The sequence below is a fragment of the Xyrauchen texanus genome, chromosome 16 (genome assembly GCF_025860055.1).
Source record: "Xyrauchen texanus isolate HMW12.3.18 chromosome 16, RBS_HiC_50CHRs, whole genome shotgun sequence".
NCBI lineage: Eukaryota > Metazoa > Chordata > Actinopteri > Cypriniformes > Catostomidae > Xyrauchen > Xyrauchen texanus.
Genome location: NC_068291.1, coordinates 44301817 through 44316816, shown reverse-complemented (window position 1 = coordinate 44316816; position 15000 = coordinate 44301817). Strand labels below are relative to the sequence as shown.

General features: G+C 38.9%; 1 protein-coding gene across 1 annotated transcript in view; it reads right to left on the bottom strand.

Annotated features, from left to right (window-relative positions):
• dnajc17 (DnaJ (Hsp40) homolog, subfamily C, member 17) overlaps positions 1–15000 on the bottom strand; it is a 55405-nt gene that overhangs the window by 25450 nt on the left and 14955 nt on the right. Inside the window, exons 8-10 of the mRNA XM_052145495.1 lie at positions 13451–13528; positions 8225–8305; positions 5955–6077 (exon numbers count right to left, since the gene is read on the bottom strand). Of these exons, the coding sequence (XP_052001455.1) occupies positions 5955–6077; positions 8225–8305; positions 13451–13528 (282 nt within the window). The remainder of the gene's footprint in view (positions 1–5954; positions 6078–8224; positions 8306–13450; positions 13529–15000) is intronic.

Sequence of the window (15000 nt, the reverse complement as noted above, 5' to 3'; positions counted from 1 at the left end):
TGACAGTAGCTTCACACAACCTGAAAAGCCGGTTGATTATTAAACCGCAAAAGGCTGCTATTTAACGATCCAAGATGGCGGCGCGGTAGCACGTAGCAGCCGCTACGGATCCAAAATGGCGGCGCGGTAGCACGTAGCAGCCGCTCCGGATCCAAAATGGCGCTGTCAATTTATACCTTGCTGCTACCTCAATAACTGTTAGGTCCATTTAACATTATTTCATAGTGTGTTATGTTTACATTCGGCATTTATATGGTTGAACGACATTACAAAACACTTGACTTGCCTCGTGCTACCGCTCTTCTCGCGGTCATCTGCTACATAAACGCGCAATGCTCACGTTGATGTTTTCCGTGTTTGAGCAACGAGTCTTTACGTCTGCACAACGCCGGTGTTCTGACAATCTGTCCTACCCGCTCAGGATGTGCTACCGGTAGTTCAAGCTGTCACATTGTCTAACAAAATGTGCTTCTTTCTCAGAATGAGCTACAATTTATATTAAAAACCGCCTTAACGAATTATGTAAAATCAGGGGTAGCACATCCTGTCAGCTTGATATACCCCATCCGAATGAACTACCACCTTAATAAATGTTTAAAACGTGTTTTTTAATGATGTCTTGTCAGTAACACAACTCTACAAGTTATTTGTGCTAAATAAAGTTCCATCTGAGTAGATTTCAAATATCGTTCTAGAGTATTTAAAAAATATACATTTAGATACCGTATCCGAACACACGTACGCTTCAGTTATGTAAAGGTGCTGTTTAACCGTCAAATTCAAATACAGATTAATTATGGAGAGATTTTTATTATTTATTTATTTTTAAATAAAATACTATATATAATTGTATTATTATTCAGCAAGATTTTACTTACATTTTTTCACCCAAACTCGTGATTTTTAAGGCAAAGTAGCTCAAAATTATGGGCGTGTCTTCAGATATGCTAGAAAACGTATTGCGCATGCGCAGTGCGTGTTGGTAGCACATTCTGAGGTAGGACAGATTGTCAGAACACCGGCTCCACACATTCACAAGCACTCACATTTGAAGCGTGCTGCACATGCTAACTATATATAGAGCAAATTTATCATTTAAAACCAGCGTTTTTACCAACAACACAAACTGGCTAGTAACTAACTGCTGTTGAAACAGGTCAAGCGTCCCATCATCCATATTAGACCCCACTGACTTTCCCTGAAATTCCTCCCGAATCTCCATCTTGGGACAGAGAACTAAACTCCGGCTGCCAAGAGCAAAACTCGACCCGCAACAGACACAGACAACATTTATGAGGGAATGTTTTTTGTCCAGCTCTACAGATATGGCTGAAAACGGCAAACTCCCAAAAATAGCTGATCCATCTGGATCATGTTGTGTCTGGCAGGAACACTGATGCATGTGACAGCAAAGAAAAACAGCACTATATCTCAGACACACTGAGTTTGCACTTTTATCTCCACAGAGCACTGACATGCTAAAACAACACTCATACATCACCGAAAGAGATCTCCGTGATTTACACACACATTTACTGGGAAGAACGTTTTACGCAACAGATTTGGTGATAGAGGCGATCGTTTGTAAAGTTCGGGTGACTGGACCTTCAATCAATCATATCAAACGGACATTTTTATTACTAAAGTGATGAGAACAGATTTGTTGTTAGTCAACGTTGTAAAGGTTCTGGGAAGAAATATATTAGCCTATCTCTTTAAGATAAGGGTACTTGGCTTCTTAAAGAGATAGTCACCCCAAAATGTAACGGCCATTTTTACAATTTTCAAAAATCATTACAAAAGTTAAATTAAAGCTCAATAAAAGTAGCCGTATGACTCGTGCACTTTGTTCCAATTCATCCGATACAACCGTTTTGTGTGAGAAAAAATACAATTAAGACGTTATTCACTGAAAATCTTTCCCTCCGCCAAAGCTCTCAAACACTCACACTATTTTTCAGTGAATAACGACTTATATTTGGGTCCGTTCCACGCACAAAACTATCGTTTGACTTTGGAAGACTATATAATATAGTGCAAAAGTCATTTTGTCTGGGTCATTGACAAATAAGGTGATAAAAATGTGAATTAAAAAAAAACAAACTTTGTTTAAATTGTAATCATTGTGTCCATGTTGGCTTCATGTTTTCTTTAAAACTTTCTTTAGCATTTTCTATATGACTTTAACTCTCTTCGGTCATTTTTGACCGAAATGAATTGTCCTCATTTAATAAAAATGTTTTCCTTTATCTGAGCAGTACAACACTCCTGACTTTTCTTTTATTTGCCATCTGAGCATAAAATAAATAAATAAATAATAAAGAGAGGCTAAAAGAGTCCATACTGAATTAAATGCAATGGTTTATGGTGCAACCAAAATACCAATAGCCAGCTGAATCAAAGGATTTGACTCACAGTGCAGAACTTTTAAGTGTAAAAGCTGAGGGGACTCTTATTTTGAAATGTGTGCACTTCACTGCTTCTAGCTGCTCATTCAAACGGGTTCCTGGGTAGTAAGTGTTATTTCCTAATTTCTTATTAAGTTTAGAAAACAGCTACAAACTTTGCTTTGGTGACCGTGACAGTGAGATTATGAAATGTAGCAATTTTCCAGAACATTCCAGATAGATTCAGTGCTGACTAAACTTGGAGTAACTTCTAGAACATTCTAGAACGTTTCAGTAATATAAATAGCAGTATAAATACAGGGGTCTTAAGCCCACCAGTTCGGTTTAGTGCCAGCTGTCTAAGTGGGTACATATCTGCATTTGTCTGAGATGGCATCAAGAGTTATGTCTGCGGCCAATTTATCTAGACAAGAGCGAAAATGTCTTTGTGGAAGCATCTGATAAGACGTGTGAGGATACAAGGCATATTTCGGCATGCCTGTCGAGGATCAAGACAAACCCTGGGCACCTCATTTCACCTCATTCCACGATTCGTGAAAGGGGTTTACAGTTTAAGATATTTAGAAGAATATCTCAGCTCTGTAAGTCCATACAGTGCAAGTGAATGGTGACCAGAACTTTGAAGCTCCAAAAAGCACATAAAAGCAGCATCAAATTAATGCATACGACTCCAGTGACTCAATGAATGTTTGTACGGAAGCCCCGAACTGAACTGTGAAAAAAAGTTTCACTAGGAGAAAACATTTTTTTTTAGGTGCCTTAAGTGTCTTCCTGAGCATAACAAAAATATGTTAAAAAAAATTAAATTAAAAAAAAAATGTAAAAAAAATTTTAGAGAGAGAAAAAAATGGGACAGAATTTTTTTTTTTTTAGGACAGGCTCAGGAAGGCACTAACACCTTCTATACATTTGACCATGCCAACACACTTACGTCATGCATCAGAGCGCGACCAGAAGCAAAATATTTGAGTAAAAACAACTTAAATATTGATCTGTTTTGTCTGGATTACTTTTACTACAATTGTCTGTGCCTTTTGGAGCTTCAAAAGTTCTGGTCACCATTCACTTGCATTGTATGGACCGACAGAGCTGAGATATTCTTCTCAAAATCTTCAGCAGAAGAAAGACAGAAATAAAGTCACACATCTGGGACGGCGTGAGGGTGAGTAAATGATGAGATCAGTTAACACTTTATCTAATCTTACATATATGAAACATGAAACAATGCTGCTAGTTTCCTACTGCTATATCGTTTTGAAAGTGAATGGTGACTGAGGCCACACCCACACAAATCCATTTTCATGATGTCATCGTTTTCAAATCGTTTTCAAACAAAAACTAATTAGTGTGGAAATGGGCGGAGGCTAATATTCATCATAACATTCTGTTGTGTGTTCCACAGAAGTCAGTCAAGTCATACAGGTTTAGAACTACATGAGAGTGAGTAAATGATGATGTTTTTTTTTTTTTTTTTTTTTTTTGTTAAATTGAAGTTGATCCATTTGTTTGGGACTGACAGGGAGAAACTGATGCAAGCATAATTATTTAATGGAACATCATCCCTCCAGACTCAAGATATGTAATGGCATCTGTAACATCAGGAGTCGCTCCATATCTGCAGCTTTTATCGACATAAGTGGAGGCCTGGGCTGCTTTTGTTGGTGAATTAGATTTTATTTATGGTTTGAAACCCCTGATACAGACCTGCAGGAAGTACACTGATACTTTAATGTTCAGTCAAGGCTGTCTGTACAGGCAAAGCCAAGTTAAGACCGGGAAACATGTGGACGAGCACGCAATGGGAAAAAAAGAAAAGAAAAAAAAAGAGTGCGTGTATAGATGTGAGGGGTGATCAGGACCCCTTTGGGGGCTTTTGGGGTGGGGGTAAGTTATCGTGCCACTCACACATTACACATGCCACTCTACCCCCCCCCCCCCCCAACCCCTTCCTGTCGTGTCTGAGGTGGGTCAGATCTTAATGAGACTCACGCTGGGGGTCCTGAGAGCTGCTAGCGTGCGTACAGCGTGCAGTCCAAGTCAAACAAACCCACTAAAACACATTGTTCAGAGAACTCAATACGAAAGTAAAACCTTGAATGTTTACATACTTCTCTCTGACAGATATATGAAATATGCTATTTAGCTTAGATGTCAAATCTATGGGAATCATCTGGAACGTTGCAGTAACATTATACTTTCATTACAATTTGTAAAATTAACAAGACGACAGACAAAGCTCACGCACAGAAGCAGCGGCCACATTAACATGCACATTATATTCCCATTACATTCATGCGTTTGGCAGATGCTGTGACTTACTGTGCATTCAACACATACATTATATGATCTTGGCATTGCTAGTGCCATGCGCTACCAGCTAAACTACATTAAGACCGATGACATGGTAAAACTGAATCTAATTGAATAATTAAGCCCGCCCCCAAACTCACGCCATTGGTTAAATCAATTCTGAATAAACATGCATTCCGAAAAATCCCACTGGTTTTCTACAAAGGGGAATTGGTTTCTGGGTCATTGACAAATAATTTTGTCCGAGGTGATACACGTAAGATGCGCGGATTGACGGTCTCAGACGTACAGGCGACTGAGATTCGTCCTCCGCCACCCGGATTGAGGCGAGTCACCACGAGGACTTCAGAGCGCATTGGGAATTTCAAATTGGGCAGAAAAATAAAGAAAATTCCTGATAAAGAAGTACTCTACCCATAATTCTGATGGGGAAAATGAACCAATCAGAGAATCGCAGTGAACAAAGCACGTCAAAGGAGTGTCAAAAATATATTTAGAAAGCGGGAAAAAAAATTCTAGAAAAATTGAGAAAGAGGAAAAAGTTTAGAGAACAAAACTATTTGAGAGGGGAAAAGGATTGAGGGAAAAAAAAATGGGAAAAAAAGAAAAAAAATTAGAAAAAGGGAAAAAAATTGAGAGAGAAAAAAATAAGAAAAAGAGAAAAAAAAATTATTAAAATAAATTGAGAAAAAGGAAAATAATTGGAGAGAGAAAAAAAAATAAGAAAAAGGGAAAAAAAATGTTTCAGGCTCAGACAGGCACTAAGACACCTAAAAACAGCGCGGTTCAGGACTTCCGTACATTTGAACATGCCAACACACTTACGTCATGCATCGGAGAGCGACAGGAAGTAAAATATTTCAGTAAAAAGGACTTAAATATTGATCCGTTTTGTCTGGATTCAAAGTTCTGGTCACCATTCACTTGCATTGAACTTAAAATATATCGTTTCTATACTTACAATTAACACATTTACATCAATACTTTTATATATTTCCATTGTTTTTAATTCAATTTCATCATTTGCAATGATTCATGGGAGTCTAGTTCATTCCCTCATTAAAGACGTTAATACAGTCTTGTATCTTATATCAAATATTTTATTGCTTCAAATCAAAGTTTGTGATGTTGTGATTCCCCTCAGAGCTGGTTGGTTGGGTTCATGATTATGAAATCCTTATGGAAAAATCTATAGGAAAAGCTTTGATCTTGGCATATTCAGAATAACATGTTTACCTGTGAAGGGGTGAAAATGCTCGCGGCGGTCTGAACATGTGACGCTTGGGCCGGTTGACCTTCCAGCCATGTGATTTTCAAAGGGTTTCCCATCAGACCCCTCTCATTTTTAAATGCCAGATCCTGATTAGGAAGACATAAAAAGATTGAAACGTGATGGAAAAACACAGATGATGCTGTAAAATGAAAGCTTGGCTGTTGTAGGCGGTCTCTAGACACGACCCAGAGTCCCTCCTTCAATGTAAGTCTATGGGACTTTATCATCCACCAAGAGAAAAATCGCTCAATTAAGATATGCACATCCTCCTCATTAAAACACACAATGTGATGTATCATTCATGATTAAGCAATCAAAAGATATAACATTAAAACATTTATTTATAATAATGTCCTAAAGCATCACAGTTTCATTCTGTGTCATTTGAGTCATCATTGAGTCTGTGTCGTGTATTTGGCGCCATTTCCTGGTGGTCATATGTAACATTGTGCTTCATGTGGATTATCTAATGATCTATACATCTGATTATCTTTTAGAACCACATTATAGTGACCACGAGGAGGTTACCCCATGTAACTCAATCCTCCCTAGCAACCGGGCCAATTTGGTTGCTAAGGAGACCTGACTGGAGTCACTCAGCACGCCCTGAATTCAAACTCACGACTCCAGGTGTGACGGTCAGCGTCAATACTCCCTGAGATACCCAGACCTCACCAACATAACTTTTAAAGACATATCTTTTTTTTGTATGTGAGTAAAACAAATAGTCTGGTTGTATTTTACTCTTTGAGTTCTTTCCAACAACATATGACACATGGATATTTGATGTTTTTGATTGCAATAAAAAAAAAATATATATATATATGTGTGTATAAAATATATGTATCTAAAAAAATATATATATATATAAATGTGTGTGTATAAAAAATATATATATATAAATATGTGTATAAAAAAAGTGTATATATACACTCACCAAAAGGATTATTAGGAACACCTGTTCAATTTCTCATTAATGCAATTATCTAATCAACCAATCACATGGCAGTTGCTTCAATGCATTTAGGGGTGTGGTCCTGGTCAAGACAATCTCCTGAACTCCAAACTGAATGTCAGAATGGGAAAGAAAGGTGATTTAAGCAATTTTGAGCGTGGCATGGTTGTTGGTGCCAGACGGGCCGGTCTGAGTATTTCACAATCTGCTCAGTTACTGGGATTTTCACGCACAACCATTTCTAGGGTTTACAAAGAATGGTGTGAAAAGGAAAAACATCCAGTATGCGGCAGTCCTGTGGGCTGACAATGCCTTGTTGATGCTAGAGATCAGAGGAGAATGGGCCGACTGATTCAAGCTGATAGAAGAGCAACTTTGCCTGAAATAACCACTCGTTACAACCGAGGTATGCAGCAAAGCATTTGTGAAGCCACAACACGCACAACCTTGAGGCGGATGGGCTACAACAGCAGAAGACCCCACCGGGTACCACTCATCTCCACTACAAATAGGAAAAAGAGGCTACAATTTGCAAGAGCTCACCAAAATTGGACAGTTGAAGACTGGAAAAATGTTGCCTGGTCTGATGAGTCTCGATTTCTGTTGAGACATTCAGATGGTAGAGTCAGAATTTGGCGTAAACAGAATGAGAACATGGATCCATCATGCCTTGTTACCACTGTGCAGGCTGGTGGTGATGGTGTAATGGTGTGGGGGATGTTTTCTTGGCACACTTTAGGCCCCTTAGTGCCAATTGGGCATCATTTAAATGCCACGGCCTACCTGAGCATTGTTTCTGACCATGTCCATCCCTTTATGGCCACCATGTACCCATCCTCTGATGGCTACTTCCAGCAGGATAATGCACCATGTCACAAAGCTCAAATCATTTCAAATTGGTTTCTTGAACATGACAATGAGTTCACTGCACTAAAATGGCCCCCACAGTCACCAGATCTCAACCCAATAGAGCATCTTTGGGATGCGGTGGAACGGGAGCTTCGTGCCCTGGATGTGCATCCCACAAATCTCCATCAACTGCAAGATGCTATCCTATCAATATGGGCCAACATTTCTAAAGAATGCTTTCAGCACCTTGTTGAATCAATGCCACATAGAATTAAGGCAGTTCTGAAGGCGAAAGGGGGTCAAACACAGTATTAGTATGTGTTCCTAATAATCCTTTAGGTGAGTGTATATCACATGGACATGTTTTCATGAGATTCCCCCATGATATCTGATATAATCTGATTCATTACACATATGAGAAATACTCACAGCTGCTTTTGCTGACACAAACTCCACCACAGCACTTCCTCTCTTCTTACTGGATATCAAAATGTTCAAAACATCCCCGTACTGCAAAATAAAAATCATAATGACACAACAGTGACCGCTGCATTAAAACTCTCAAAAACATTTCTCCAAATTTAGAGGCGGCAGATAACATTTTTAATTTGACTTGTTCAGTGCAGACAGTGTGTTCCCATCACGTCTTAAGGGAGGTCTCTATTTCTGTCCACCATGAGAAACACTCAACTCTTCCAGAATAATATTTAGCTAATGATCGCGCTGTTTAAACTCCTCCAGTTAATTTTGTTCCCCTCGACTCAACAGCGAGAACGTTCAGAATGATTGGTCTTGGTGCAGGGGTTGACACAAGCTGTGCTTTAGCACCAGTCGCCAGCCAAAAAGGTTTAAAATCAGGAATTCTGCGAGTGATTCTAAAGCATTGGTCAGTATTTGACCTCTGACCCCGCAGTTAGGAGGAGGACATCCACCACTAAAGTCCTGGATCAACCACTAAAAACATGTTTACAGCAATGTGAAGCTTCTAAGGTGAGATTTATTAAAAGGAAAGGACAAATGTCAAAATTGACTCATCCTCATGTCATTCCAAACCCTGTGAAGTCTTTGTGTGAGACAGATTGAAATGTAGGTCATTAATAATATGATGAGCGAGTCGTGTGAAAGCCCGCATTAATGGAGTGGAGTATGGATTGGTGGTGGTGTGGGCTAAAGCACATAACTGGTAATCAGAATGTTGCTGGTTCGAACCCCACAGCCACCACCATTGTGTCCTTGAGTAAGACACTTAACTCCAGGTTGCTCCGGGGATTGTCCCTGTAATAAGTGCTCTGTATAATACATTGGTACTCAGAAGGTTGCTGGTTTGATCCCCACAGTCACCACCATTGTGTCCTTGAGTAAGACACTTAACTCCAGGTTGCTCCGGGGATTGTCCCTGTAATAAGTGCTCTGTATAATACATTGGTACTCAGAAGGTTGCTGGTTTGATCCCCACAGTCACCACCATTGTGTCCTTGAGTAAGACACTTAACTCCAGGTTGCTCCGGGGGGATTGTCCCTGTAATAAGTGCACTGTAAGTCACTTTGGATAAAAGCATCTGCCAAATGCATAAATGTAAATGTAAATTAATGGCTCTTCTGTTCTTTCTCTCTATAGGAGCAAGGAGCACCTATATCTCTATGCAGTTAAGTGCATGCACATAGACAGGGAGCATCTATAGCTAAATAGGAGCAAGGGAGCATCCTATAGCTCTATGCAGTTAAGTCATGCACTAAATAGGAGCAAGGAGCATCCTATATCTCTATGCAGTTAAGTGCATGCACTAAATAGGGAGCAAGGGAGCATCCTATAGCGCTCTATGCAGTTAAGTGCATGCACTAAATAGGGAGCAAGGGAGCATCCTATAGCGCTCTATGCAGTTAAGTCATGCACTAAATAGGGAGCAAGGGAGCATCCTATATCTCTCTATGCAGTTAAGTGCATGTACTAAATAGGGAGCAAGGGAGCATCCTATAGCTCTCTATGCAGTTAAGTGCATGCACTAAATAGGGAGCAAGGGAGCATCCTATAGCTCTCTATGCAGTTAAGTGCATGCACTAAATAGGGAGCAAGGGAGCAAGGCTATAGCTCTCTATGCAGTTAAGTCATGCACTAAATAGGGAGCAAGGGAGCAAGGCTATAGCTCTCTATGCAGTTAAGTCATGCACTAAATAGGGAGCATCCTATATCTCTCTATGCAGTTAAGTGCATGCACTAAATAGGGAGCAAGGGAGCATGCTATAGCTCTCTATGCAGTTAAGTGCATGCACTAAATAGGGAGCAAGGGAGCATCCTATAGCTCTCTATGCAGTTAAGTGCATTCACTAAATAGGGAGCAAGGGAGCATCCTATAGCTCTCTATGCAGTTAAGTGCATTCACTAAATAGGGAGCAAGGGTGCATCCTATATCTCTCTATGCAGTTAAGTCATGCACTAAATAGGGAGCAAGGGAGCATCCTATATCTCTCTATGCAGTTAAGTGCATTCACTAAATAGGGAGCAAGGGTGCATCCTATAGCTCTCTATGCAGTTAAGTGCATTCACTAAATAGGGAGCAAGGGTGCATCCTATAGCTCTCTATGCAGTTAAGTCATGCACTAAATAGGGAGCAAGGGAGCATCCTATATCTCTCTATGCAGTTAAGTGCATTCACTAAATAGGGAGCAAGGGAGCATCCTATAGCTCTCTATGCAGTTAAGTGCATTCACTAAATAGGGAGCAAGGGTGCATCCTATAGCTCTCTATGCAGTTAAGTGCATTCACTAAATAGGGAGCAAGGGAGCATCCTATAGCTCTCTATGCAGTTAAGTGCATTCATTAAATAGGGAGCAAGGGAGCATCCCATAGCTCTCAATGCAGTTAAGTGCATTCACTAAATAGGGAGCAAGGGACCATCCTATAGCTCTCTATGCAGTTAAGTGCATTCACTAAATAGGGAGCAAGGGAGCATCCTATATCTCTCTATGCAGTTAAGTGCATTCACTAAATAGGGAGCAAGGGAGCATCCTATAGCTCTCAATGCAGTTAAGTGCATTCACTAAATAGGGAGCAAGGGAGCATCCTATATCTCTCTATGCAGTTAAGTGCATTCACTAAATAGGGAGCAAGGGAGCATCCTATATCTCTCTATGCAGTTAAGTGCATTCACTAAATAGGGAGCAAGGGAGCATCCTATAACTCTCTATGCAGTTAAGTGCATTCACTAAATAGGGAGCAAGGGAGCATCCTATATCTCTCTATGCAGTTAAGTGCATTCACTAAATAGGGAGCAAGGGAGCATCCTATAACTCTCTATGCAGTTAAGTGCGTTCACTCCTAAAATCGGATCAGAAGTTCAGTTTCAGGCTGCAGATGATGTTTGGACACTCAATGATCATCAGTTCATAGATTCAACATTTATAATGTTTTATTTGAACATGGTTGACAGTGACAACTTATTCTTAGACTTGCTTTCCACATATGAGGACATGCATGTTTAACCTGTTGATACGCTATAAATGTAATTAATGTTAACAAATGATACATCGTTTCAAAGGTCAAAGGGTTCAACATTGATATCTGATCTCTGTTTCACAATAGTAATCCTCCAGAAACAGTAATTGAGTTATTAGTGCAGGAGTACAAATGAAAACATCGCGATATCAAAAGCGGGACTTTTATTTTGAAAACATGATCGCCAGATGAATCCAGTTCAACACACTTGGGTCAATCGTCCATGACAAGCGTTCATTAACAAACATCCAATCGCACTTTTTGTCCATAAAAGTGATAAATGTGAGAAATATTGATATATTCTCTATTGTTTACATGAGATCTTGCCTTCATCATCGTTCTTCATCAAACTGCAATCTGAGCAGCATTCATGTTGTAAAACTGTTTATGATCTGATATATTAGAGTCTCATAAACAAAACCAGCCCGTCTCCAAAGTCTATTTATAAAAATGTGGCGTAGTTTTATTCATAATAGTCGAGCAGTGCCGTCAGATTTAGTGTTGTCTTGAGAGGCGGAGCTTAATTTTACTCTGAACACTTCCAGAGATTTTACAGAGATTAAAGCTGCAGGAACTCATTTATTATTAAATCATCTTCAGATTAGAAACGTAACTTCTTTAGACTCGTGACTTTGAGAACTTTGTATTTCTGGGTTGTCTTGACACTTTTATTATAGTTTTATTCGATTATAAAAACATGTTCAACACAAAATATTTCCATTACTATAAACTTCAGCTTCTCTAACTTTAATAAATAACAACAAATATTAATTCTGAAAACTTGTGAAATAAAGCCCAAAAGAGACCACAACTGTGTCCAAACTCCAAAGGGTCCCGTAAATATAACCATTTAACCTCAGGGGTGTCATTTTCATGGTTTGTGCTCAAAAAGGGGGCGTTCAACAACAGGTTAAAAAAAACTGTTTGCTCTAGAAAATTATTTGTATTATTATTATTTGTATTTTTTGCATGTTTATTAGGTGCTACTAGTTACAAATCTAAAAGGGAAATGGAAAATGCACACAGCAGTCACACTCGGGAGGGTAAACGTCAATTTGGGCCTGTTCCTCACACAAAAGTGACTGTATGACTTTAAAAGGTTTGGAATAAAGGACACGAGTCATATGGACTATTTCTAAGGTGCTTTTATACAGTTTGACAGCACCTGGTCACTGTACGTAAATAAGCAGCTTGAACATTACACATAAACTTCTCCTTTTGTGTTCCACAGAAGAAAGTCACTCATACGAGAGAGCCGCTCCATTGCACCATGAGCGTTCAGTCTCTTAAATCTGTTTTATCGTTGCCTGGGAAAAGCGGGAAGAATGTATGTGACGTTCAGAACTGGAAAGACTCGCCAACGGTGACAAAGCAGAGAGTCCCGCCGGACGCCTATTTCATATATCCAAACATTCCCAAAGTTTCTCGGGCTTGACCTCACAGCACACGTGAGACTTGGAGAGTCCAAAACACACAGTGTTCGGCTCCCGCTGGAGTTCCCGCTCCAAACACTCTCCTGAAGATATTTTCATAACGGCCTTTCGCATATAACGAGCATCAACTTCTCTGGCATAACACCTCCAGAGGTTTGCGAGCTGCTTATGTCGATGCCCGACCCACATGGAGGTGCGTGTAGAGGGACAATTGAATCCAACACGGAGCCTGATGTCATTAACAGATTTTAGAGGGGGCGTGGCGATCGCGTGGTGTTGGTTGCATGTGAAAAGCACATTTCCTAGCGAGTCCCCTGACGCCGTTAAACGCGTCCTTGAAGCCGGGCCTCAACGGTGGCGTGTGCTGCGTAAAGAGGGCACTGCTCTGCCCGGGGCATTTGAGCTGCTACAAAACTTAATGGAGCTCATGCACGGGGGGAATAAAAGCGTTTTAATGGTTGATGTTATGCAGACGTGAAACCTGCGGCGCTGGACACCAGACCGCTCTCATTAACAACAGAAAACAGCTTATTCACACACGAGGTCACTTTCTCACACATCTGTAAAATAAACTTCAGGACCCCCAATCTAACGCAGAGACTGTTTAAATAATCCGATTAAAACTAATGAACAACAAACTGAGCTGAGGAGAAGACAGGTTTATAACGCTCACTTTTTCATCCACTGAAAACAAAAGAAACTCAATACGGCGGTTCTGAAGCATCTCACCTTTTGAAAGAGGTTTTGAAGACATTCGTGAGAATAACCCGCATCACTGGCGTCGTCTTTTTTACACTTCCACTTCAGCTGAGAAAGAAAAAGAAACCGTAAAACTCATATTTAAAGCAACAATGATATTATTCAAATTGGACAATATTTATATATCATGTTAGTATTTGTTGTACTGCTTTTACAACAGATTAAGCAATGCAGTAAATAAGAGTAACTACTAAAAAAAACTATTTTATGCTTGTTCAATTTATTAACTAAAATGTACTAAAGCAACAACTTGATTTCAACTTGCTTCTGTCCATTTAAACTTGTAAAACATAAGTTTACTTAATCCGTTTGAGTTGAGACTACATGAATACTTTGTGATGTTACTATAGCTCAGCATAAACTGATTATTTGAGTTGCACTGACACGTCTAATTGTGTTGGGTTTACTCAATTCAACCAAGTTCTTTCTACACAAAATTATTGTGTTGAGATTACATAATAATTTTAATTTCATTGCGTTCTATCCATTTAATCTTGTGAAACAGAAGTTTACTTAATAAATTTGAGTTGGGACTACATGAATATTTTTTGTGATGTTACTGTAGCATTGAAGAAACTGATTATTTGAGTTGTATTGACACGTCTAATTGTGTTGGGTTTCCCCAATTTCTTTCTACACAAAATTACTGTGTTGAGATTACATGGTAATTTTAATTTCATTGTGTTCTTTCCATTTAAACTTGTAAGTGGAAGTTTACTTAATCTGTTTGAGTTGGTACTAAATGAATACTTTGTGATGTTACTATAGCTCAGCATAAACTGATTATTTGAGTTGCACTGACACGTCTAATTGTGTTGGGTTTACTCAATTCAACCAAGTTCTTTCTACACAAAATTATTGTGTTGAGATTACATAATAATTTTAATTTCATTGCGTTCTATCCATTTAATCTTGTGAAACAGAAGTTTACTTAATAAATTTGAGTTGGGACTACATTAATATTTTTTGTGATGTTACTGTAGCATTGAAGAAACTGATTATTTGAGTTGTATCAACACATCTAATTATGTTGGGTTTACCCAATTCAACCAGTTTCTTTCTACACAAAATTTTGTGTTGAGATTACATAATAAGTTTAATTTCAATGCGTTCTTTCCATTTAAACTTGTAAAACAGAAGTTAACTTAATCCATTTGAGTTGGGACTAAATGAATACTTTGTGATGTTACTGTAGCTCAGCATAAACTGATTATTTGCGTTGTATCAACACGTCTAATTGTGTTGGGTTTACCCAATTCAACAAAGTTCTTTCTACACAAAATGCTTGTGTTGAGATTACATAATAATTTTAATTTCATTGTGTTCTTTCCATTTAATCTTGTAAAATGGAAGTTTAATTAATCCGTTTGAGTTGGGACTACATGAATATTTTTGTGATGTTAATGTAGCATTGAAGAAACTGATTATTTGAGTTGCATCAACACGTCTAATTGTGTTGGGTTTACCCAGTTCAACCAAGTTCTTTCTACACAAAATGTTTGTGTTGAGATTACATAGTA